This window comes from Leptonychotes weddellii, chromosome 6 (genome assembly GCF_054177405.1).
Source record: "Leptonychotes weddellii isolate Sample4059 chromosome 6, ASM5417740v2, whole genome shotgun sequence".
In the NCBI taxonomy this organism is placed as follows: Eukaryota; Metazoa; Chordata; class Mammalia; order Carnivora; family Phocidae; genus Leptonychotes; species Leptonychotes weddellii.
This window is the reverse complement of record NC_138374.1, coordinates 79609424-79634102: the sequence shown is the minus strand read 5'-3', so window position 1 is coordinate 79634102 and position 24679 is coordinate 79609424. Positions and strand designations below refer to the sequence as shown.

At 37.0% G+C, this 24679-nt stretch overlaps 1 protein-coding gene across 3 annotated transcripts in view; it reads left to right on the top strand.

Annotated features, from left to right (window-relative positions):
* Window positions 1-24679, top strand: part of CDC42BPA (CDC42 binding protein kinase alpha) — a 727403-nt gene that overhangs the window by 417293 nt on the left and 285431 nt on the right. For all 3 annotated transcript variants that reach the window (XM_081824457.1, XM_081824456.1, XM_081824455.1), the window contains exon 4: window positions 3414-3562. In XM_081824457.1, the coding sequence (XP_081680583.1) occupies window positions 3414-3562 (149 nt within the window). The remainder of the gene's footprint in view (window positions 1-3413; window positions 3563-24679) is intronic.

The window sequence follows — 24679 nt, the reverse complement described above, 5'->3', positions numbered from 1 at the left end:
AAAGGAAACAGTCAACAAAACCAAAAGACAACTGACAGAATGGGAGAAGATACTTGCAAGTGATATATCAGATAAAGGGCTAGTATCCAAAATCTATAAAGAACTTATCAAACTCAACACCCAAAGGACAAATAATCCAATCAAGAAATGGGCAGAAGACATGAACAGACATTTTTCCATCCAAATGGCCAAAGACACATGAAAAAGTGCTCGACATCGCTCGGCATCAGGGAAATCCAAATCAAAACCTCAATGAGATAACACCTCACACCAGTCAAAATGGCTAAAATTAACACATTAGGAAACAACAGATTTTGGCAAGGATGTGGAGAAAGGGGAGCCCTCTTACACTGTTGGTGGGAATGCAAGCTGGTGCAGCCACTCTGGAAAGAAAGCAGTATGATGGTTCCTCAGAAAGTTGAAAATAGAGCTCCTGTATGACCCAGCAATTGCACTACTGGGTATTTTTACCCCAAAGATACAAATGTAGGGATCCAAAGGGGTACGTGCACCCCGATGTTTATAGCAGCAATGTCCACAATAGCCAAACTGTGGAAAGAGCCAAGATGTCCATCGACAGATGAATGGATAAAGAAGAAGTGGTATATAGATACAATGGAATATTATGCAGCCATTAAAAGGAATGAAATCTTGCCATTTGCAACGACGAGGATGGAACTAGAGGGTATTATGCTAAATGAAATAAGTCAATCAGAGAAAGACATGTATCCTATGATCTCACTAATGTGAGGAATTCTTAATCTCAGGAATCAAACTGAGGGTTGCTGGTGTGGTGGGGGGTGGCTCGGTGATAGACATTGGGGAGGGTATGTGCTATGGTGAGCACTGTGAATTGTGTAAGACTGATGAATCACAGACCCGTACCTCTGAAACAAATAATACATAATATGTTAAAAAAAAAAAAAGAGAGAAGATAGTAGGAAGGGAAAAATGAAGTGGGAGATATCGGAGGGGGAGACGAACCATGAGAGACTATGAACTCTGAGAATCAAACTGAGGATTCTAGAGGGGAGGGAGGTGGGGGATGGGTTAGCCTGGTGATTCTTTTTAAATAGGGCACATATTGAATGGAGCACTGGGTGTTATACGCAAACGATCATGGAATACTACATCAAAAACTAATGATGTATGGTGATTAACATAACATAATAAAATAAAAAAAAGAATATGTATAATATAATATGCACATGTATATGTGATGCATATTTAGAAAGCAATTAGAAAATACTGAAAAGCTGTGACATCATGGGTAATCTAACAACCCAGGGCTAATTCCTGTGAACATTTTAGCATCTACTCCTTGTCTTTTTTGGCAAACACACATGGTAAAGGAAATCTCCAGTGTTTCATTTATGTCACACACCATACTCTCTCAATACTACTTCACTGCTGACGTTAGCTGTGTGGGTTTTCCACTCATCAGGCAGTCCTGCGACGCTAGCCGAGCACCCTGCAGTTTAACTCCATTCCGACGCTGTCTACCTGGAGACAACTCAGATCCCAGAGGCTAAGGGTTCAAAGTCTTACAAGACTCCCTCCTCACTCCAGTTACAACTTCAGGTTATTACTTGTGCTTCTGACTCACAGACAGTAGATTGGAGATTCCCACGACCCACTCCTCAGATATGGTTAGTTTGTCAGAGCTGCTCCCCTGACTGAGGACCAGCTGCAGGAAGAAAGTGCACAGGGCAAGATGTGATGGAGAGGCGCGGAGCTCTCACGCCCTCCGCAGAAGTGCCCCACTCTTCCAGCACCACTCCCTGTGTTTGCCCAGCCCGAAGCTTGCCAAACCCTATCCTTCTGGGTTTTTATGAAGGCTTCATTAGATAGGCATGAGTGATCAAGTCATTGGCCATTGATGATGGATTCAGCCTCCAGCCCTACTCTAGAAATTTCCAACCTTCTAATCTTGGTTGGTTCCCCTGGCAACCAGCCCCCATCCTTAGGTTACCTAAGGGCTTTCTAAAAGCCACCTCATTAACGTAAACACAAGTGTGGTTGAAAAGGGGTTTGTTATACATAACAAAAGCCACCTTTATCTTATCCCTTAGGAGATAATTTTTAAAGTATTTAATTAATTAATTAATTTAAGAGAGAGAGAGAGAACTTGAGCAGGGAGAGGGACAGAGGGAGAGGGAGAAGCAGACTCCCTGCTGAGCATCCCAGTCTGACCCTGCTCCATCCCAGTGTTACAGGATTGCGGGGTTCTTGTTTCACAGAGTCAAAGAATGAATCTCCCGGACACAAAAGGGTGAAGTGCCCTGAAAAGTTTATTAAGTGAAGGTGAGAACAGAAAGGAAAGAAATCTCTCTAGAGTGAGAGGGGTCCCAAATGGGTTGCCACTGAGGGCTTTTATTGAAAACTTGACCAGGGAGCTTGTGGCCTTGAGATTCTTGTGCAGTCTTGGTCTGAGCAAGGACAATTGATAGCACCCTTAAATGACTTACTTCTGAGGTTTGTTCGTTTTCTGTGATTCCCTGTAGCCACCATAACATCCGGGGCCAGGTGGTCTGGTCTATTCCCTTATCTCTTGTTCACTCTTTCAGAGCCTAGTCAGGGGCCCCCTATCTCTTCCTGCCTATACCTGTACACTTTCCTTACTCACCAGGACCCTGGGATCATGACCTGAGCCCATATGACATGAGCTTAACCGACTGAGCCACCCAGGCACCCCCACTTAGGAGATTTTAAGGGTTTTTAGGAGCTCTAACAAAATATATATGTGTGTGTGTGTATATATATATATAAGTATATATATTATTTATTATAAATCACAATATTCTACACATATACCCATGAGAGTCCATATCTAAAATTAGTTGACTTCTATTTATACATATCTAAGAAAAGTCCATTCTGATATTTCTGCACTATCAGGAGTGAAAAGAGAAGTATGTATATGATGGAAATTATTATATTCAATATACTAGTGCTTTCTAAATGCTGATCCAAGTGCTGATTTGATAGAGTTGTTACCAGTCCAACAGGAAATAAGGAAAATGGAACAATGATGAAAACGAATTTGCTCAACATAATAAAGGACTGTCTTATAGTCTGAGTTATTTTAATCATTTTTGGAGAATTAATACATTGTTTCCTCTATGAAATGTTGGTAAAACTGTGGTGTATTGTTATAGGTGATGATGGTGATGTTATTACTTTGCAAAACACAACAACAAAACAAGAGTAATCCTGTTGTTCCCTGCTTCAGGTTTTTAAAATTTTATTTTACTGCTTCCTGAAATTTACAAGCCTTGTAAGGATTGTCTTATGCAGCTTCTTGTAATTAACAACAAAATTATTTGACCCAGTGCTGTTCGACCTTGGGTTATGTTACATATATTAATTTTTCACCCTTATTATTTATTGAGTCCTTTTTTTTTCATTCCCAGTACCTGGTCATGGATTATTATGTTGGTGGAGATTTGCTTACTCTGCTCAGCAAATTTGAAGATAGATTGCCTGAAGATATGGCTCGATTTTACTTGGCTGAGATGGTAATAGCAATCGATTCCGTTCATCAGCTGCACTATGTGCACAGGTAAGTAAGACGCCACGCAAGAATGGGTTGTATGAATGTCAGTGGAGATGTTTTCGTAGGAAAGTGATACTTTTGATGGCCATGGGGTAATTTTTTCTTTGTGAACTATTTGACAGGTACAATGATTTATTTAAAGTCTTCCCCACAAATGTGTGTTTGATCGTATACAGTTTAAGATGGAATGAAGAGAAAAAAGTGAGCCTATTTACAAAATAGTTTTTTTATACAGGATTATTCTTTTTTTTAAAGTTTTTATTTAAATTCCAGTTAACATACAGTATAATACTAGTTTCAGGTGTACAATATAGTGATTCAACACTTCCATATATCACATGGTGCTCATCACGACCAGTGCACTCTTTAGTCTCCATCACCTGTTTCCCCCATCCCCCCACCCATCTCCACTCTGGTAACCATCAGTGTGTTCTCTAGAGTTTGTTTCTTGATTTATCTCTTTTTTCCCTTTGCTCATTTGTTTTGTTTCTTAAATTCCACATGTGAGTGAAATCATGGTATTTGTCCTTCTCTGACTTATTTCGCTAATCATAATACTCTAGCTCCCTTCATATCGTTGCAAATGTTAAGATTTCATTCTCTTTTGTGGCTAATATTCCATTGTATATATATATACTGCATCTTTATCCATTCACCTATCGATGGACCCTTAGGCTATTTCCATAGTTTGGCTATTTTAGATAACACTGCTATAAACATTGGAGTGCATGTATCCCTTTGAATTAGTATTTTTGTACTCTTTGGGTAAATACCTAGTAGTGTGATTGCTGGATCGTAGGGCACTTGTATTTTTAACTTTTTGAGGACCTTCCACACTGTTTTCCAGAGTGGCTGCACCAGTTTGCATTTCCACCAGCAGTGCATGAGGGTTCTCCTTTCTCCACATACCAGATTATTCTTATACCTGTTGACACACAAGCTAAAAATCTCTTTCTGTGTAAACAGCTCATAGTAATTTATGTGTAATAAAAAAAATTTTAAATGGATAATTTAAAAGTCAGTCTCATATTTCAAAGGAAAGAAAGTAGGAAACCATCACAGTTACTAGTGAATTAATCATTCAAATGAGGAAATCTTTGGGTTGTGAAAACTGTGAGAAAGAGTGAAGAGGCGCTAGGGAGAAGCAGGTGAAGGACCTGCCACATTGGAGAGGGAAGGAACCATTCTCTGAGACGTCAGCATGCATTGGAATGGGGCAGAGGGTTTGCTGGGACCCACTTTGTTGGGTCAGCACCAGGGCTTCTGAATCCATAGGGTGGGTGGGGCTGGGAATTGGCATTTCTGACAGGTTCCCAGGTGCTGCTGCTGCTGCTGGTCCAGCAACCACACTTCGAGTCCTTCTGCTCAGTAACACAGCAGTGACTGTTACTTTTAAGTGGTGGGTGATGCACATAATCTCTGTGAAGGACAAGAGCGTGCGTGGAAGAGAAAGTTTCTGTTTTAGTGTTGCTTTTTTTTTTTTTTTTAAGATGTGGGTATTTTCTGCTGATTGATTTACTTAGTAATGAACTTCTAGGACATTATTAAAGGAAGAATATTTTTATTAAAAATTTTGTATTTATGAGGTCTCACTTTGGCTCTTGCCTAATCATATGCTTTTCTCTGTTGATATCTGATAGTCACAAAGTTTTTTTGAAAATAAAAACATGAATATACTATGAAAATTATAAAACACAATGCAGTTTTTAAGATGATATTGTGGTCTTATGAGTGAATTACAGAATGAGAAACTAAAGTGCTTTTGTTACAGTAACCCAAGATCCTAGCTGAGGACTGTCAGTTAAAAATACTTTAAAAACATCATTTAATTGAACATTTAAAGAATGTTAGTCTTAGACTCAAAGAGTTCAGTGAAATTTTCCCCAATTCATATCTAAATTCTCAGTGAGGATGATTACTTTGGAAAATAATTTGTCTAGATTGGAGATAGTAAATATGAGGTATTTCTGCCAGGCTGTGACAAATATTCTTAACTGATCACAGGACCCTTTCCTACCAACTGTATATGCAGTCTTAAGATTCTTCTTACCACAGCATTTTAGATGATAGTTATCTTTCTGATGTTGACATTGGAAAGCCATTTCAACCCTGAGCTCTATTAGGGCTCTGTACCTATAATTTTACAAGGTACGCCATGTTAAATGAGTCCTGTTTATTCTATTGTTGGACAGCTCTTCATGTCATAGAATTTTATTTTATGTTAAGCTGAATTTCTTTTTTGCCTTACCATTGGTCCTAGTTTTGCCTTCAGAACCACATATAATAGTCTAATTTATCTTAAAGCTATCATGCCTTCTGAAGTCATCTTTCCTTTAGGTTAAACATCAGTGTATCTGTAGTTATTCTGTTATCAAAATTGATGTACGCATTCTCTCTCCCACTATCTCATACACATATGGACCCTCACCTTGTGCCCACTTCCACGCCTCCCGCCCTCTCTCCTTGCCTCTCCCTTTACTCCTCAATGGACACACTCTGGTGTATCAATGCCCTTCTTAAAATGTGATTCCCATTTTCTGGATAGACTGTATTTCAGCAGATGCTTTACTGAGGAAATATTTGTTGAGTCTTCTTTTATAAATAGCACTGTGCTAAGTTACATAAAAATTTAAGTAAGTATAACATAGAGTCCTGCCTTGTAAGAAGCTTCCAGCCTGTTTGGGGACACAAAACACAAGACATAAGTGAAAACTAAAGTAGTAGAAGTTAAATAATCATTTAGGGCAAAAGTGTAAGAGATGGAATGAGCCCAGATTGTGAACTGCTATTAGAATTATACAGGCAAATTACAATGAACTCAGAGAAACAAGTAATAAGCTTAATTCTAATGGTCATTTCCAGTGGTTAACTCTTAACTGTGTTACAGACTTTACCTATATTATTCTAATTCTACCAATAATTCTGTATTTTGGGTGTCGTCTAAAATGGATGTGGCTCCATTCTATAGATGAAGAAACCCAGCTTCAGAGACATGATTCCATAATTAGCATAACCTAGATTAAAATCTGAGGCTGATGCCAGAATTTATGCTCATGACATAACATCATATTTCTCGCAAGAGAATGCCTTGTGGTGGGACTTTGCAGAATGAGGAGGCTTTTTGTAGGCAGATCGGAAGGTGTTCTAGAGACAAGGGATGGCAGGAGAGAAGGTCATAGGCAGGCAAAGGGTGGGTCTGGAGGAGGGTTGGTAGGTGGTTCGGCTGGAGAAGAGAGCTCATGTTGAGTTGAGGAAGAGCGATTTCAGTCCCTCTTGTGGAAACACTTGAGTACCGTGTTGTAGACTTGATATCTTGGTAGCCATCAAGCTACCAGTAACTTTAGGGAATGAAGCGTTTGATTCAAACAGTGTGTTAAGTTAGTTGGTTTTACAGTAACTGCACATCAGAGTTTTCATGTTTTGCCAAATTTCAGAATGTTTTATAATTTTGAACTTCCAAGTATATGGAATTAGAGAATACAAAAAGGGAATAGTGGAGACTGGATGCCTTCAGGGAAAGAAATACGTTTTTCCCTTTGTGTTATTTTAAAATAAATTTATTTCCCTCAGTTTGTTTTTCAGAGTCCATCGTCTCTCATGGTTCGTCTCCCCCTCCGATTTCCCCCCCTTCATTCTTCCCCTCCTGCTATCTTCTTCTTCTTTTTTTTTCCTTAACGTATATTGCATTATTTGTTTCAGAGGTACAGATCTGTGATTCATCAGTCTTGCACAATTCACAGTGCTCACCATAGAACATACCCTCCCCAATGTCTATCACCCAGCCACCTCATCACTCCCACCCCCCATTCCAGCAACCCTCAGTTTGTTTCCTGAGATTAATAATTCCTCGTATCAGTGAGGTCATATGATACATGTCTTTCTTGGATTGACTTATTTCACTCAGCATAATACCCTCCAGTTCCATCCTCGTCATTGCAAATGGCAAGGTTCTAGAGGGGAGGGGGGTGGGAGGATGGGTTAGCCTGGTGATGGGTATTAAAGAGGGCATGTTCTGCATGGAGCACTGGGTGTTATGCACAAACAATGAATCATGGAACACTACATCAAAAACTAATGATGTAATGTATGGTGATTAACATAACAATAAGAAATAAAGAAAAAGGGTTAAGATTTGTGGTTACTAGAGTTGGAGGTGGGGGGGAAGAAGAAAGGTGTTCATAAGGTACAAACTTCCAGTTATAAGATAAATAAGTACTAGAAATATAATGTACACATGATGACTATAGTTAGCACTGCCCTGTGATATAAATGAAAATTGTTGAGAATAGATCCTAAGCATTCTCATCATACAAAAAAAATTTTTTTCCCTTTTTTTTTCTCTTTTTATTGTATCTATATGAGATGATGGATGCTAACTAAGCTTATAGCCGTAGTCATTTCAGAATATGTGGATTAAACCATTATCCTGGATACCTTAAATTTATACAGTGATGTATGTCAATTATATCTCGATAAAAACTGAAAAAATGTAAAAAAAAAATAAATTTATTTCTAGACTTCTAAAATACATTATTGGTCTTCTAACAGAACAAACATTTTCATACGAAAATTTTGTCTTCATTTACGCATGGTTTTATTGAGAGAGAAATGAGCAGTGGAAAGTAGCAAATGATAGGCGTCATCAATCATATGTGCTCGGTTTCCAAGTGTTTAGCACGTTGTCATATTTTAGTCAAGAGCATTTGCAACTTCCTTTGAAATTTCCAGACATACACTTAAAAAAAAAAAAAAAAACAATGTAAAGCATTATTTTACCTGTTTTCAAAAAAGTTAATGAATAGAAGATGAAAGAGATATGAATGGGGACATGGAAATAGGAATTAAAGAGATTGTCTCTGGCTAACTGTAAAATTGACGTACAGACTGACCCAATGAAGTAAAAATGTTTTCTAGTAACATTAGGTAGTGAAGAAAGCATTAAACGAGGTGCCAGAAGACTTATTTACTGTGCTTGCTCCTCCACAAGCTTTTTAAATTTAGATTCCAAATGATTTATAATTGAGATTACAGCAACTTGGAACTTTTTCTAAAAAACAATGGTCTTCCTGTAAAGATGAAAAGATGCTACTTATTAAAGTGCTGGCACACAGACCATTTCCTTGTCATTGTGTTGAGACGTGTGAGAATGGTGCTATAGAGATGAGCACTTACAGGGCTGTTACTGTAAGAACTACCCTAGTAGCATTTCCCCTTTCACAGGAGGCTGGGAAAGGATGCAGTGGGGTTGAGGAGGGAAGAAAGACAGTATTCTTAGAGCACCTGTTGGTAGAGGGCCTAATGGATGTGAAATCTCTCCAGATTAAAGATGTCTGTTCTCCCCAAATTGATCTGCAGATTTGATGCAGTCCCTCTCAAAATCCCAGCAAAGTTTTTTTGTTTTTGGGGGTTTTTTTCCTTCCAGTCCAGGTGAAAGTATTTGTGTTGGGCTAACTTCCCTCAGCAACTCTAGCTCTGCTCTTCTGTGTGCAGCTGCATTCAGGCCTTAGGCTACTGGCTTGTCCCTAAACAGCTCTACCTAGCTACTTCATTAATAACATCTAATTTTCAACCTTTATGACAGCTCATATAGGTTTTTTGTCTAGAGGAGTAAAGGTTTTTTTTGTTAAGATAAAAACAGTCTTGCTCCAAAGTTTACGTGGAAATGCAGTGAAACTAGAGTAGCTAAAATGGTTTTGGAAAAGGAGAATAAAGTAGGCAGAATAAGTACCTAATATTAAGACTTACCATATTGCTACCTTAAGTAAGATATTGTGTACTTGTGGAGGAAAAAAATCATAGATAGCCAGGTAGAAGAGAGAACCCGGGCAGAGACAAGCACAGATACTCCCAGCTGATTTTGACAAAGGTGCACAAGCAACTCAGTGGAGGAAGGATAGCCTTCAGCGAATGGTGTTGGAATAATAGGCCAAAAAGTAAATCTCCTTAAACCTCACACAAATATAAAAAATAATTCAAAATTGATCATGGGTTTAACTATACAACGTAGAAGTGTAAAACTGTCAGAAGAAAACATTGGAGAGCATCTTCTGGACTTAGGGTTTAGTTTTGCTCCTTAATGAGGAGTTCTTAGATAGGACACCAAAAATTAATGAAGTGGACTTTATCAAAATTCAAAACACATGCACTTCGTAAGGCCCAGGTAAGAGGATGAAGAGGCAAGCTACAGAATGGGAGAAAATATTTGCAAACCATATGTATGACGAAGACCTTAAATTTGGAATATATAAAGAACTCTTGACATAATCAAAAAACCTCAAACAATCCAATTATAGGATGGACAAAAGACACGAAGAGACATTTTGTCCAAGAGGAGATACAGATGGCAGCTAAGCACATAAAAAGCTGTTTAACATCATTAAGGCATTAGAAAAATGCAAATTAAAACTACAATGAGATACCAATGAGAAGATATTAGGACTGCTAGACTTACAAATAGTGATCATACTAAGTGCCAGTAAGGATGTGGAGAAAGTAGATCTCTCACACAATCCTGGTAGGTATGTAAAATGATTTGGCTGCTCTGGAAACGGTTTGAAAGTTAAAAAAAAAAAAAAAGTAGCATGCACTTACCATGTGACCCAGAGATTACATTTGTAGACATTTATCCCAGAAAAATTAATACTTACATTCACAGAAAAAACTGTACCTGAGTGTTTGTAGCAGCTTCCTTTGTAATAGCAAAATACGAGAAGCAGCCCGCAAGTTCTTCAGTGGGCGGCGGGTTGCACACCTCTGCTGTACCTGCTGTATGCATACAAGGATTGTTACTGGCAGGAGAAGGGGCATGCGGTACTAATTATACACAGCAGCCTGGGTGGACCCGAAGGGCATTATGCTGAGTGACAAGAATTAAATCTCAAAATGTATGTACTATATGATTCCACTTACCTAACATTCTTGGAATACCAAAACTACAGAGATAAAAAACAGATGAACGAACGGTCCCCAGGGGACAAGGTCAGGGACCGGGATGGGGAGTGAGGCAGCATGTGGGAGTTCTTTGTGGTGATGGAACAGTTGTGTATCTTGAATGTGGTGGTAGTTACATGAATTAACACATGGGATAAGATTGATGGAACTACACACATGCGCGCGTGCAGATTAAAAGATACAGACCGAGAAGGTGTATAATCTAACATTAATGTATCCGTGTCAGTTTCCTGGTTTTGCCGCCGAGCTGTGGCTGTAATATGTTGTTGTTATGTTGTTGTTACATACCCAGGTGGATAAGCTGGGTAGAACGGTGCATGGACTCAGTGCACTACTTACGCAATTTCCTTTGAGTCTGTAATCATTTCAAATTGAAAAAGTTGTTTTTGTTTTTTTTTAAAGATTTTATTTATTTATTTGACAGAGAGAGAGAGACAGCGAGAGAGGGAACACAAGCAGGGGGAGTGGGAGAGGGAGAAGCAGGCCTCCCGCCGAGCGGGAAGCCCGATGCGGGGCTCGATCCCAGGACCCTGGGATCATGACCTGAGCCAAAGGCAGACGCTTAACGACTGAGCCACCCAGGCGGGGGGGCGCCCCACAAATTGAAAAAGTTTAAGAAAAAAATAGCTCTATTACTTTCTTTTCTAAAGTCTGAAAACCAAGCCCAAGAAACTCTCCATCGTGTCACACCTGCAATTTGTATAAATTTGGGTGAATTCATCCAGATTGCCAAATTTGCTTAGGCTCCTGGCCTGCCAGGAAATGATTTTTCTTACCATCTGTAAGGCTGGGACCTGTAATCCATGTACTTGGGTGTCATTGGCAGATAGATGACGTGCAAATCACAAGGTAAGCTGAGACCACATAGTGTAACAGTCAGTATTGAAGAGGATCCAGGACTGAGCCCTGAGGAACTTCAGTATTTCGGGATTGGGTAGAGTAGGAGGAGTGGCCAACAAAGCAAACTAAGAAGGAACATTAGGAGGAAATAATGAGAGTGTAGATAAGGTGTCTTATGGAAAATCAAAGTAAATCATCTTTCCCTTCATATTTAATTACATTAATGCCTTAGCTAATGTATTTCAAACATTTAATGTCTTTGCTTATGGATACTAGTGTCCTGGGTATTGGGAGTGGGAGTGAAGTCTGCTGTTTATGTAAGTATTATGCTTTTATATAAGTAATATGCTTTTTACATTCAATTTACTATCTTTTGAAAAAAGACTAATTTTATTTTATTTATTTTTAAAGATTTTAATTAATTTATTTGTCAGAGACAGAGAGAGAGAGAGCACAAGCAGGGGGAGCTGTAGGCAGAGAGAGAAGCAGGCTCCCCACTGAGCAAGGAGCCTGATGTGGGACTCGATCCCAGGATACTGGGATCATGACCTGAGCCAAAGGCAGACGCTTAATGGACTGAACCACCCGGGCGTCCCGAAAAAAGACTAATTTTAATCAAATAACTTCTGCTTCATTGTTGTGCCCAAGTTGGACAAATTTTTAATTTTGTAAATTCATTCACAAGTATTGTTCACTCAGTCCTGTTTTTCCAGTATGCTACCTATTTTCTTGGGTGAGAATACACAATAGGAGTGGAGGAAATATGCCCTCATTTGGAGAAATTACTTTGAGGTAAGCTTACCTATAATAATAGAGAGCAATTGAATGACAACAAAAACAGGTTTTAAAAAAAAGCAGTAAGAATTATATACCTAACCACTGTGGAGATGTAGAATAAGAGAGTAAATAGGTGGTGAACAAGTGAATCAGGGGGACCTCTTGGAAAAAGCCAGTCTGTGGTAGGAAGAAGATAGTTCAACAGATTGAAGTAGCTTAGCTTAGCTGAGGAAGGAGGACCAAAGTAAACAAGATATACAAAGAATGACCATTAAGGTTCAGAAATAAAATTTTATCATTATTTTAATGTTAAAGGCATCACTTGAATACTTAGAAAAATACAATATAAAAACATTGTAAGAGCATATCTATATTTTTTAATGCTTTTAACAAATTGGCTATTTTTTAGCGGTCACTAAATACCTTATTTTTGATCTGTCACCTCAGATTTGAGACTTGCCATAGGTGCACTTTGATTTTCAACTTAAGGTCTGAATGCCAACATTTCCATTTTTGATTTGCCTAATAAGCACTATGCATTTTAAGAGTGTATCCTTTCTTTTCAATCATTTATTTGCTTAAATGCAAAATTTGTGAAAGAGATTATTTCTAACAACTAAACAGTATCATGTGGCATATATCTGACTCCAGTTGATTAAAGTACATGCCAAATGTTGGGTTATAGTAAAGCAAGCTCTAATTACAGTTTGAAAAAAACCCCAACTTATTTCTAAATATGTTAATTAAACTCAGCAATAGGCTTGGTGTTCAAATTGTCAGCTACAACATCAGGCTTGCTAATAATAATGAAATACACAAAATCCTACTGGAACAACAACAAAGCTTGATCTGGTTAGAATGTTGTGTTTGATTATCCTGTGGTATAGTTTTAGATGACAAAAGTGGAAAGATGAGAATGTTTGTGGTGTTTTTAAAGAATACATAGATAATCAGAATGTTAATTCTGATACCAAAGTGTTACCAGCCGATATTGTGTGTTCTTCAGTAGCCAGGATCTTACCTTGATTTCTGTTTCTTGTATAGGTTTTACGATATCACCATTTTAAGAGTGGTGCTCATGTTGTCTCCAAACTAGAAGGACCTATTAGAAACTGCTTTGATAGAGAAGGGAAGGTCATTGATGGTGGGCAGATCATTTTGTCACAGAGATCAGTGGTAATATAAAGTATATAATGCTTTAAACTTGTTGATTAGGGAGAATTAGATATGCATATATAATCTGGAGAGAGCAGTTCCTTTGTTTTAGATCACTTATCATTTTACAGTTCTTAGTGGCAATAGGTACCCATATAGTTAGGTAATGGTAGAATGTGAAACTAGTTTTTACAAATGGAGAATTCTCTCAGGGCGTCTGGGTGGCTCAGTTGGTTAAGCGTCTGACTCTTGGTTTTGGCTCAGGTTGTAATCTCTGGGTTGTGAGATCGAGCCCTGGGTGGGGCTTTGCGCTGGGCCTGGAATCTGCTTGAGATTCTCTCTCTAAAAACAACAACAAAAAAGAATTGTCTCTCCATTTTAAACCCTTCAGTTTTTAAAAATGATCTAAAAATCACAAACTTTTCTTTATTGGTTCTACTCATTATAGCATTAGATATTGTCCTTGGTAATTAACATTAATAGTAATCATTAATCTCTTACTGGCTCATGACTTTTTCCAAACCTTCTTCATCCAGTGGAGGAAAGAGTTATCTCTACCTTTTTGTACTACTTGCCAGTGACATTCAGGGGATGTTCATTAAAAATTGCTGTAAGATTTAATTATAAATAGTCTTTTTTAACAGCTTTATTGAGATGTAATTCACATACCATACAATTCAGTCAATTAAAATGTGCAGTGGTTTTTAGTGTATCCACAGATATGTTAAACCATCACCTCAGTCCGTTTTAAACCATTTTCATCACTTCAAACAGAAACCCTGTACCCTTAAGCTCTCACCTCCCTGTTCCCATATTTCCCTAGCCCTAAGGAACCATTAATCTCTCTGTCTCTATAGATTTGTCTGTTCTGGACATTTAATATAAATGAAACATAATGGGTGTCTCTCGACTGGCTTCTTTCACTTAGCACATTGTTTTCAAGGTTCAGTCATGTTGTAGAGTATCCTAGAGTGTACATCTCAGCTTAACCAGGTTGACTGCCTGGTAAAACTAAAACGCCAACATTTTCCAGAGATTTTTGACAGAGTCCATAGTGTGCCATGGGATCACAATGTACATAGTACAATCCAAAATTACTCAGTCTATCAGAAAATTATGATTGAGCCTCAAGAGAAAAAAGTGGACTGATAGCTCAAGATGACCCAGGTCAACTGACCTACATTTGAATTATAAGAATTGTCAGATTAAAAAAAGTACTTATTTTAAGCATTCTTCATGAAGTAAAGGAAAACACATTTAAAATGAAGTGATACTAAATCACAGTAGTGAAATAGAAAAAAAAAAGAACCAAATGAAAACTTCAGAATAGAAAAATACAGTATCTCAAATAAAATTTCACTGAATGGTTTCTGTATCAGAAAGGAGACTCATAAGAGAAAGTCAGTGAAATTGAGTATAGATCAGTAGAAATTATTCTATGCAAACTAGACATGGAAAGATTGAAAGAATGAACTGATAAGGGATGAAAAGATGTAATATATGTAATGGGAGCCCCGGAAAGACAGAATGGGACAGAAAAAATAATGGCTGAAGATGTCCCATGTTTGGAGAAACATAGGAATTTAGAGAATCAACAATCACAGGAAGTCAAAACAATATAAATTCTAAGACAGTCACACTCAGCACCTCCAAATCAAAGTGTGGAATACAAAGGACATGAAAAGTCTTGAAAGCATCTAGAGGAAAAATAACATTTTACATACCGGGGAAAAACAATCTGAGAGATCTCAGATTTCTCATCAAGACCACAGGGGCTAAAAGATCATTGAACAATATGTTTACAACACTGGAAGGTAGAAAACTATCAACCTAGAATTTTATATCCAATGAAAATTTCCTTCAGGAATGAAGTTAAAAAGAGAATATTTTTGGATACATGAAACCCAAGAGAATTTATTGCTCAAGACCTTCCTTACCAGAAACGCTAATGACACATTTCAGAATGAAGGAAATGTTAGCAGAAGGAAATGTGGGTCTTCAAGAAAGAAGAAAGAACATAATAAATGGTAAAAAAATCTCAGTGTATATAAAACACTTTTTTTCCTCTTCTTTATTTTTTTAAAGATTAAAAATTTTTTTGTTTATTTTTAAGTAATCTCTACACCCAAGGTTGGGCTTGAACTCACAACCCTGAGATGAAGAGTTTCACGCTTCACCGACTGAGCCAGCCAGGTCACCCCTCTCTTAGGTTCTTTAAAACTTGACTGTTTAATTTGTTTTGGTAGATATTCAGTGAACAAATATATAATATGTATGACAACTATAACATAATGGAGAGAGATAATGGCATAAGCAAATTCTAGTATAATTATAGACCTTTAAAAATTTTTTTTGAAAAGAAAAAATCCTGTGGAGACAAAAAGAATAAGTGACTTATAGGGGAAAGAAAATCTGTTATAATCAGACAATTCAACAACAAAGGTTTATGACAGAAAAAAAAATCCTTTAAATATTTATGATACCCCAGAAGGAAGAACACGAACACAATCACCTTTCAGGTATAAAAAGCACAAACAAATGTCCTCAACTTGCAGGAGCCTGGGGAATGTTGATCCCTTGAATTTTTCCTGAACAATCTAGTACTCCGCTAGAGAATGAGCTACAGACAACCAAAATGACCATGGAGAGTCAGCTTAAGGACTGGAGTTGCTCATTAAGTAATTGTAGAACTGAAACAGAAAACAAGTTAAGTGGGAGCGGAAACAGCATTTACGGCCGTACACTCTAGGAATGGACGTAGGGTGCAACTATAAAAGTAGGTGGTGATAATTGGAATTTATACACATTTTTTTCAACTTGTTTTCAGGCATCAAATTTTTGGTTCTGGTATAAATAATGTTATTTTGAGATTGTTGTGTGTAAATGTGAAATAAAAGCAAATGCATGATTATGGAGTACTCCAATTCTCTTATCCCCCGTGTCCTTAAGAATCAGGCCTGTTGGTGCAGAAGAAAGGAGACACTGATATAAGATAGAAGCGGACAACTATAAACTCTGTAGTTCTGAATTTGAATTGGAAGTATCAGAATGAGCTGCTGAGATTTCCATAATTTGCAAGAAGGACTCCCATAATTTCCTGAAAACTGCTCTGCTTACAGTTTATGATGTGGAGAGAGAGTACAGATTAAACTCAGCCAAGAGAAGAAGTGCATAGGGCAGAGTTCAGGCGAGTACTGGTATTATATAAGACTGATGAATCACTGACCTCAACCTCTGAAACTAATAATACATTATATGTTAATTAATTGAATTTAAATTTTAAAAAAAAATAGGAATCCTCCTTGCTTCTGGCACCTGCAAGTGCAGCCCTGGTCCTGGGACCCTGCATCAGATAGGGAGGGTGAGGTGAGGAGAGAGTTATATCGTCATGCCAACATCCTCCCTCACTTCCTGTTTCCCCAGGAAAGTGGAATATACAAATTCATACTTGTTATATCAAGCTAGTCCTGATTCAGGGATCCTTTTTGTCACTATTGCTGCGTTTTGTTTTGGTTTTGCCTTGAAATTTACTTTGCGTGGTAAAATATAGGTACACCAGGCTTTTAATAATGGTATTCACATCCCTCTGATTTTCTTTCATCTTATTTTTATTCTTTTCATTTTGAGCATCTCTTCTGTGTGCAGCAATTAGTTGTTTTTACTTGCTAAGCTAAAAAAAATTTCACTTATTTATTTTTTTTATTATGTTAGTCACCATACAGTACATCATTAGTTTTTGATGTAGTGTTCCACGATTCATTGTTTGCGTATAACACCCAGTGCTCCATGCAATACGTGCCCTCCTTAATACCCATCACTGGGCTAACCCATTCCCTTACCCCCCTCCCCTCTAAAACCCTCAGTTTGTTTCTTGGAGTCCGTAGTCTCTCATGGTTCGTCTCCCCCTCCGATTTTACCCCCCTTCATTTTTCCCTTCTAAGGTCCTCCATGCTATTCGTTAATGTTCCACAAATAAGTGAAACCATATGATAATTGACTTTCTCTGCTTGACTTATTTCACTTAGCATAATCTCCTCCAGTCCCATCCATGTTGATGCAAAGGTTTGGGTATTCATCGTTTCTGATGGCTGAGTAATATTCCATTGTATATATGGACCACATCTTATTTATCTATTCATCTGTTGAAGGGCATCTCAGCTCCTTCCACAGTTTGGCTATTGCGGACATTGCTGCTCTGAACATTGGGGTGCATATGGCCCTTCTTTTCACTACATCTGTGTCTTTGGGGTAAATACCCAGTAGTGCAATTGCTGGGTCATAGGGTAGCTCTATTTTCAATTTTTTGAGGAACCTCCACACTGTTTTCCAAAGTGGCTGTACCAACTTGCATTCCCACCAACAGTTGTAAGAGGGTTCCCTTTTCTCCACAACCTGTCCAACATTTGTTGTTTCTTGCCTTGTCAATTTTTGCCATTCTAACTGGTATAAAGTAGTTCAATAAATGGTGCTGGGAAAATTGGACAGCTATATACAGAAGACTGAAACTCGACCATTCTCTTACACCATACACAAAGATAAACTCAAAATGGATGAAAGACCTCAATGTGAGATAGGAATCCATCAAAATCCTAGAGGAGAACATAGGTAACCTCTTCGACATTGGCCACAGCAACTTTTTTCAAGACACGTTTCCAAAGGCAAGGGAAACAAAAGTGAAAATGAACTTTTGGGACTTAATCAAGATAAAAAACTTCTGCACAGCAAAGGAAATAGTCAACAAAACAAAGAGGCAACCCACGGAATGGGAGAAGATTTTTGCAAATGACACTACAAAGGGCTAATATCCAAGATCTATAAAGAACTTCTCAAACTCAACACCCAAAAAACAAATAATCAAATCAAAAAATGGGCAGAACACATGAATAGACACTTCTCAAAAGAAGACATACAAATGGCTAACAGACACATGAAAAAATGTTCATCATCATTAGCCATCAGGGAAATTCTAATCAAAACCACATTGACATACCACTTTACACCAGTTAGAATGGCAAAAAATCTCTGTCACTTAAAACACTGCACGTAAAATGCAAAGTACTAAATAAGCCTTAGGCGTTATTTTTTTAATTATTATTATTATTTTTTAAGATTTTATTTATTTATTTGAGACAGAGAGAATGAGAGACAGAGAGCATGAGAGGGAGGAGGGTCAGAGGGAGAAACAGACTCCCCGCCGAGCAGGGGGAGCCTGATGCGGGACTCGATCCCGGGACTCCAGGATCATGACCTGAGCCGAAGGCAGTCGCCCAACCAACTGAGCCACCCAGGCGCCCTAGGCGTTATTTTTATCAGGACAATATAGAGATTAAAGAAGTCCTAGTAGGAACAAAACTGTAAGTATGTTGTATATTTAAAAAATAGTAACAATAGTGTGAGCAACTGTACTCCAGTAGGATTTGGAAATGTGGATGAAATGCGCATTAGAAAACCATAAGCCACTGTAATGTCCTTAAGAAGAAATAGAAATCATCTGAATCACCTAAGAACATTTAAAGAAACTGAGTCTGTAATGGGACATTCTCCTTCCACAAGACTTCAATCTCATATATTTTTAGGCATTTTGTACCTTCCCCCCCTTTATTTTTTACATTGAAATACATATGATAAAATACACAAGTGCTAGATGTGCCATGATGAGTTTTGACAACGGATATACCTGTGTAGCTGTCATCGCAATCCAGATGTAGAATGTTTTTATCACCCTGAAAATTGCTTTGTGCTCTTTCCCAGTTAACGTTTGTTTCTCCAGCTACCGGTTGTTCTGGTTTCTATCCCCATAACTTAGTTTTACCTGTTCTGAAACTTTTTATAAATAGAATTCTACATCATGTATTCTTTTCTGTATGATGTCTTTTTTATCAACATATAGGTTTTTGAGATTCATTCAGTTTGATGTATATGACAATAGATTTTTCTTTATTGGTAAGTAGTCTTCCATTGTATAAATAATATGACAATTTATCCACCTCCCTGTTGATGGCCATTTGAGTTTTTTTTTTCCCGTTTTGAGCTATTACAGTATAGCTGCTGTGAACATTGTTTTACTCCATGTGGTCTTATGGATGAAGAGGTTCTCTTTTACTTTTAAGAAAGCAATAATTGAATCCTCTATAAATTGTTTCAGAAAATTTGAGTTTTCGAAAAGCCATTTACCTCACCTTATGAAGATAGTAACACCTTGATAACAAAACTTGAGGATAGTACAAGAAAAGAATGTTAATATAGAACAATATCACTTATGAAAAGAAAAGCAAAAGTCCTAAAGAGACAATTGAATCAAACTCAGCAGTGTAGATGTTATATTTGTCAATACTAATAAGACAGGCTTATTTTTCAATTTAATGTCTCTGAAATTGGGATGCTTTTTAAAATAATGGCTTCTAAAATTATAGTTGTGTGTTCTCTCCTTCAGTGGCACATGACATAGTGGTGCATCTTTATAATCAATGGAATTTTAGACTCCGTGATACATGGTACATTAAAAAACAGAAGTACAGTCATGTGGGTTTCATCCCAGGATGCAAGGGAGTTTCAACATTAGACCATCTATTAGTGTAATATACTATACTAATAAGTTGAAGGAGGAAAACCATAAAATCTCAATACTAAAAGTAATAAAATTGAATATCCATTCCTGATACTTTTAGCAAATTATGAGTTGAAGATAATTCTCATAACCTGATACTGAATTTCTACTGAAAATCTAAACCAAGGATCATACTTAATGGCGAAACATTAGAAACATTCCCACTAAAATTGAAAGCAAGATGAGAATGTTTCTTTGAAGAAAATCCCATTCACAATAGCAACAAAACTGTAAGGTACCCAAAACTATAGATAATAAAACATAGATATATAAAATAAATATATAGATACATAGTTAAGATAAGTAATAGCTATATAGATAATAAAAGTTCTATGCAGAAAACATTCAGTATTATTGAATGACATAAAAGAATATTCATAAGTAAGATACACTGTATACATGGATGGGAAGAGTCTTCTTATAAAGACATCAGTTCTTTCAGATTAATATATAAAACCATTGTGAGTCCCATCAAAATCTCAGTGTGTTCTATGGAACATATTAAGTTAATCCTAGCATTCATCTGGAAGAGCCATGACATTTTAAAAACCTGGTCTGCGGGTGTAGAGAGGTTATTACAGAGCTTTCGTAATTAAAATAGTGTGGTATTGGTCCAGGTATAGGCGTATACATAGGATGATCATGTATCTCAGTTTGCCTAGATCAGTTCCAGATTATGCTTGTTGTTCTGGTGATTATTAATAGGCTTCCTTTTACCCTGAAAGCTGTTCAGGGAGACTGCTTTAGGAATTTCTGAAACAGACCGATTTGATTTGCAAGCTAAGTGATGGTATAAATCAGTGGTGAAAGGATGTCATTCAATCAGTGGTGTTGGGACAGAAAGAAATGGGATGGGTCTTTATCTCACACTTCATGCAAACATTTATTCCAGGGAGACTAAAGACTTGAAATGAAAAGTAAAACTTTAAAACTTATAAAAGAAAATATAGGACATTATCTGTATGACCTCTGGGAGAAGGTAAGGGAAATTTCCTGGGACACAAACCACAAATTATGAGAGTAGAATTGTGGTTGCAAAGGGATGGGGAGATAGGGAGAGGTTGGTCAAAGGGTACAAACTTACAATTATAAGATAAGGTCTTGGGGCACCTGGATGGCTTAGTAGTTTAAGCGTTCGACTCTTGATTTCCGCTCAGGTCACGATCTCAGGGTCGTGGGTTTGAGCTCTGTGTTGGGCTCCTCACTCAACGGGGAGTCAGCTTGGAGATTATCTCTTCCTCTCCCTCTGCCTTTCTCCCCCTAAGTAAATAAATCTAAAAAAAAAAAAAAGATGAATAAGGTCTGAGAAGCTAATGTATAATGTGACTATAGTTGATAAAACTGTGTTGTATAACTGAACTTTTCTAAGAGAATGGAAATTGTTTTACTGAAAAACACCACCAAAACCAAAAGAACACATGATTAGTGTGTTAACTCAACAGTGAGAATCCCTTCATGATGTGTATGTATATCAATCATCATGTTGTATACTCTAAATATATGACAATTTTATTTGTAAGTTATATCTCAGTAAAGCTGAAAACAGTGAAAAAGACAAAAATTGTAAATTATAAGACTACATTGACCTTAAATAATTTTTTTTTACGAATAAGACATTATAAACAATGTGAGAAAACAAGCCCACATGCTCAGAGAAGAGATTTGTAACACATCTAAACTAAGCTTGAGTAAACAGAATTCCTGAATATTAACCCAAACCCCAAAAATGAACAGCATACACACAGTATAAGAAAATGGCAAAGGAGGGGCCCCTGGGTGGCTCAGATGGTTAAGCATCTGCCTTCGGCTCAGGTCATGATCCCAGGGTCCTGGGATTGAGCCCCACCTCGGCTCAGCGGGGAGCCTGCTTCTCCCTCTCCCTCTGCTTCTCTCCCTGCTCATGCTCTCTCTCTTTCTCTCTCTCTCTATCTCTGTGTCTCAAATGAATAAATAAAATCTTTAAAAAAGAAAATGGCAAAGGATATTAACTGGCATTTTACAGAAGAGGAATGTGAGATGACTAGTGATAATGTAAAAAAAGATTCTTAACCTTAGTGGTATTCATGCTTGTAAAGTTGAAGACACGTGTCTTTCATCATAGCAATTCCACTTCTAGGTATACAGCCTGGAGAAACGTTCATAGATGAGCACTAGGCAATATTAGTAAAAATATTCATTTCAGAATTTTGTATGATAGCAAAATAATCAACATCTAAAATTGTTAAGAACTAAATTCTATAATCAGGAGAACTGATAAATTTAGTCTATGAAAGTATTCCATATAGCAATTAAATCTAACAAACTAGAACAATGTGTATCAATGTGGGTAACATGTTTTAGCAACAGTATTAGAATAAAACCACATTTCAAAGGCTACACACAGTTTGACATCAGTTACAAAGTTTAAAGACATTCAGAAAAATAGTCTTATGGTTGTATATATGTACTAATAATATAAAATATGTATGGATATAGTAAATGCCAGGATAGTGGTTGCTAACCTGTGGGGAGTGGATGAAAGAGAGAATATGGAAAGGTAAAGGGATACTTAGGGAGCGTCAATTCTATCCTGTTAAATATTTTCCATTTCATTATTTATTATTTGTTATAAATATAGATATAATTTATTTGTCTAATTAAGTTTTAATATTTCCTACTTTTAAAATAGCCTAAAATATTATTGATGATTATGAATCCTTTCACTCTTTTCCTTTTCTGTAATGCCTTTCGTCTTCTTTAAAATCTGAGAAATATGCCAATAGCAGTATGTGTAGGGACTATACAGCTTGATATTTTTTAAAATAAAGAATAGAATCATTTTTTATACTTCTCTAAAAATGGTTTAGGTAATTTTTAAGGTTCCTTCCAGCACTAAAGTATACTTCTTTGATGTTTCCAAACAACAGTGGGATAAATTCAAACTTTGAGGATAATGAAGCCAATTTCCTATAAAAGTTGTTTTCAGTCCATCCATCTGCCTGTCTCTGTTAAGCAGTCATTTGTCATCTTAAAGAGGTGTCACCAAACTTTTTATGTAAAAGGCCAAACGAGATATTTTAGGCTTGGAAGGCCACAGTGTCTGTAGTCAGAACTCCTCAACTCACTCTGCTGTTGTAATGAGAAAGCTGCCATAGATAATACTTAACCAACTGAGCCACCCAGGTGCCCCATGCCATAGATGATACTTTATAAGTGAATGGATGTGACTTTATTTACAATGAAATTTTATTTACAAAAATGGTCAGTGGGCTGGATTTGGCCTCTAGGTCAACATTTGCCAACTCATGATGTACAACACACAGAAATTACTTCAATAATATTATCCTCTTATTGCAGATGGGAAAAAGGAGCCATAGAGACCTTAAGTGGTATCATTCAGGTTAAATTAAAGGACCCTTACCTAAGGAGATATACCTACAGAAATGTTGCCATGGTCAATGTCAAAGAGATTACTGCCTGTGTTTTCTTTTAGTTTTATGGTTTCAGGTCTCACATTTAAGTCTTTAATCCATTTTGAGTTTATTTTTGTAAATGGTGTAGGAAGGTGGTCCAGTTTCATTCTTTTGCATGTAGCTGTCCAGTTTTCACAATGCCCTTTATGGAAAACACTGTCTTTTCCCCACTGTATATTCTTGCCTCCTTTGTCATAGGTTAATGGGCCATATAAGCTTGGGTTTATTTCTGGGCTCCCTGTTCTTTTCCATTGATGTCTGTTTTTGTGCCAGTACCATGCTGTTTTGATTACTACAACTTTGTAGTATATCTTGAAATCTAGGATTGTGATACCTCCAGCTTTATTTTAGATATGTCTCTTCAAGCAAGGGAAACAAAAGCAAGAATAAACTGTTGGGACTACATCAAAACAAAAAGCTTTTGCACAGTGAAGGAAACCATCAAAAAGATGAAAAGCAACCTATTAAATGGGAGAAGACATTTGTAGATGATATATCCAGTAAAGGGATAATATCCAAAATATATGAAGAACTCAAACAACAGAATAGCGAAAACCCAAACAGTCTAATAAAAAAATGAGCATAAGAACTAAATAGACTTTTTTCAAAAGACAAAATGGCCAACAGGTACCTGAAAAGTTGCTCTACATCACTCATCATCAAGGAAATGCAAATCAAAACCACAATAAGATGTTACCTCATACCTGTCAGGATGGCTAGGATAAAAAAAGACAAGAAATAACAGGTGTTGATGAGGGTGTGGAGAAAAAGAAACCCTTGTGCACTGTTGGTGGGATTATATACTGGTGTAGCCACTGTGGAAAACATCATAGAAGTTCCTCAAAAAAATTAAAAATAGAGATACCATATAATCCAGTAATTCCATTCCTGGGTATTTACCCAAAGACACAAAACACTAATTTGAGAAGATATATGCACCCTTATGTGTATTGCAGCATTATTTACAAGGCCAAGATATGGAAGCAGCCAAAGTATCCATTGATAGATGAATGGACAAAGAAGATATGGTGTGTGTGTGTGTGTGTGTGTGTGTGTACATACATACATGTATGTATATGGAATATATACAGTGAAATATTAACCATAAAAAGAATATGATTTTGCCATTTGTGACAACATGGATGTACCTGGAGAGTATTATGCTAAATGAAGTAAGTCAGAGAAAGACAAATACCATGTGATTTTATCTATATATAGGTCTAAAAAATAAAACTAATGAAAAGGAAAGAAATAAAAAAGTAGACTCTTAAATACAGAGAACAGACTGATGGTTGTCAGAGGAGAGGTGGGTCGTGGATGGATGAAATAGATAAATGGGAT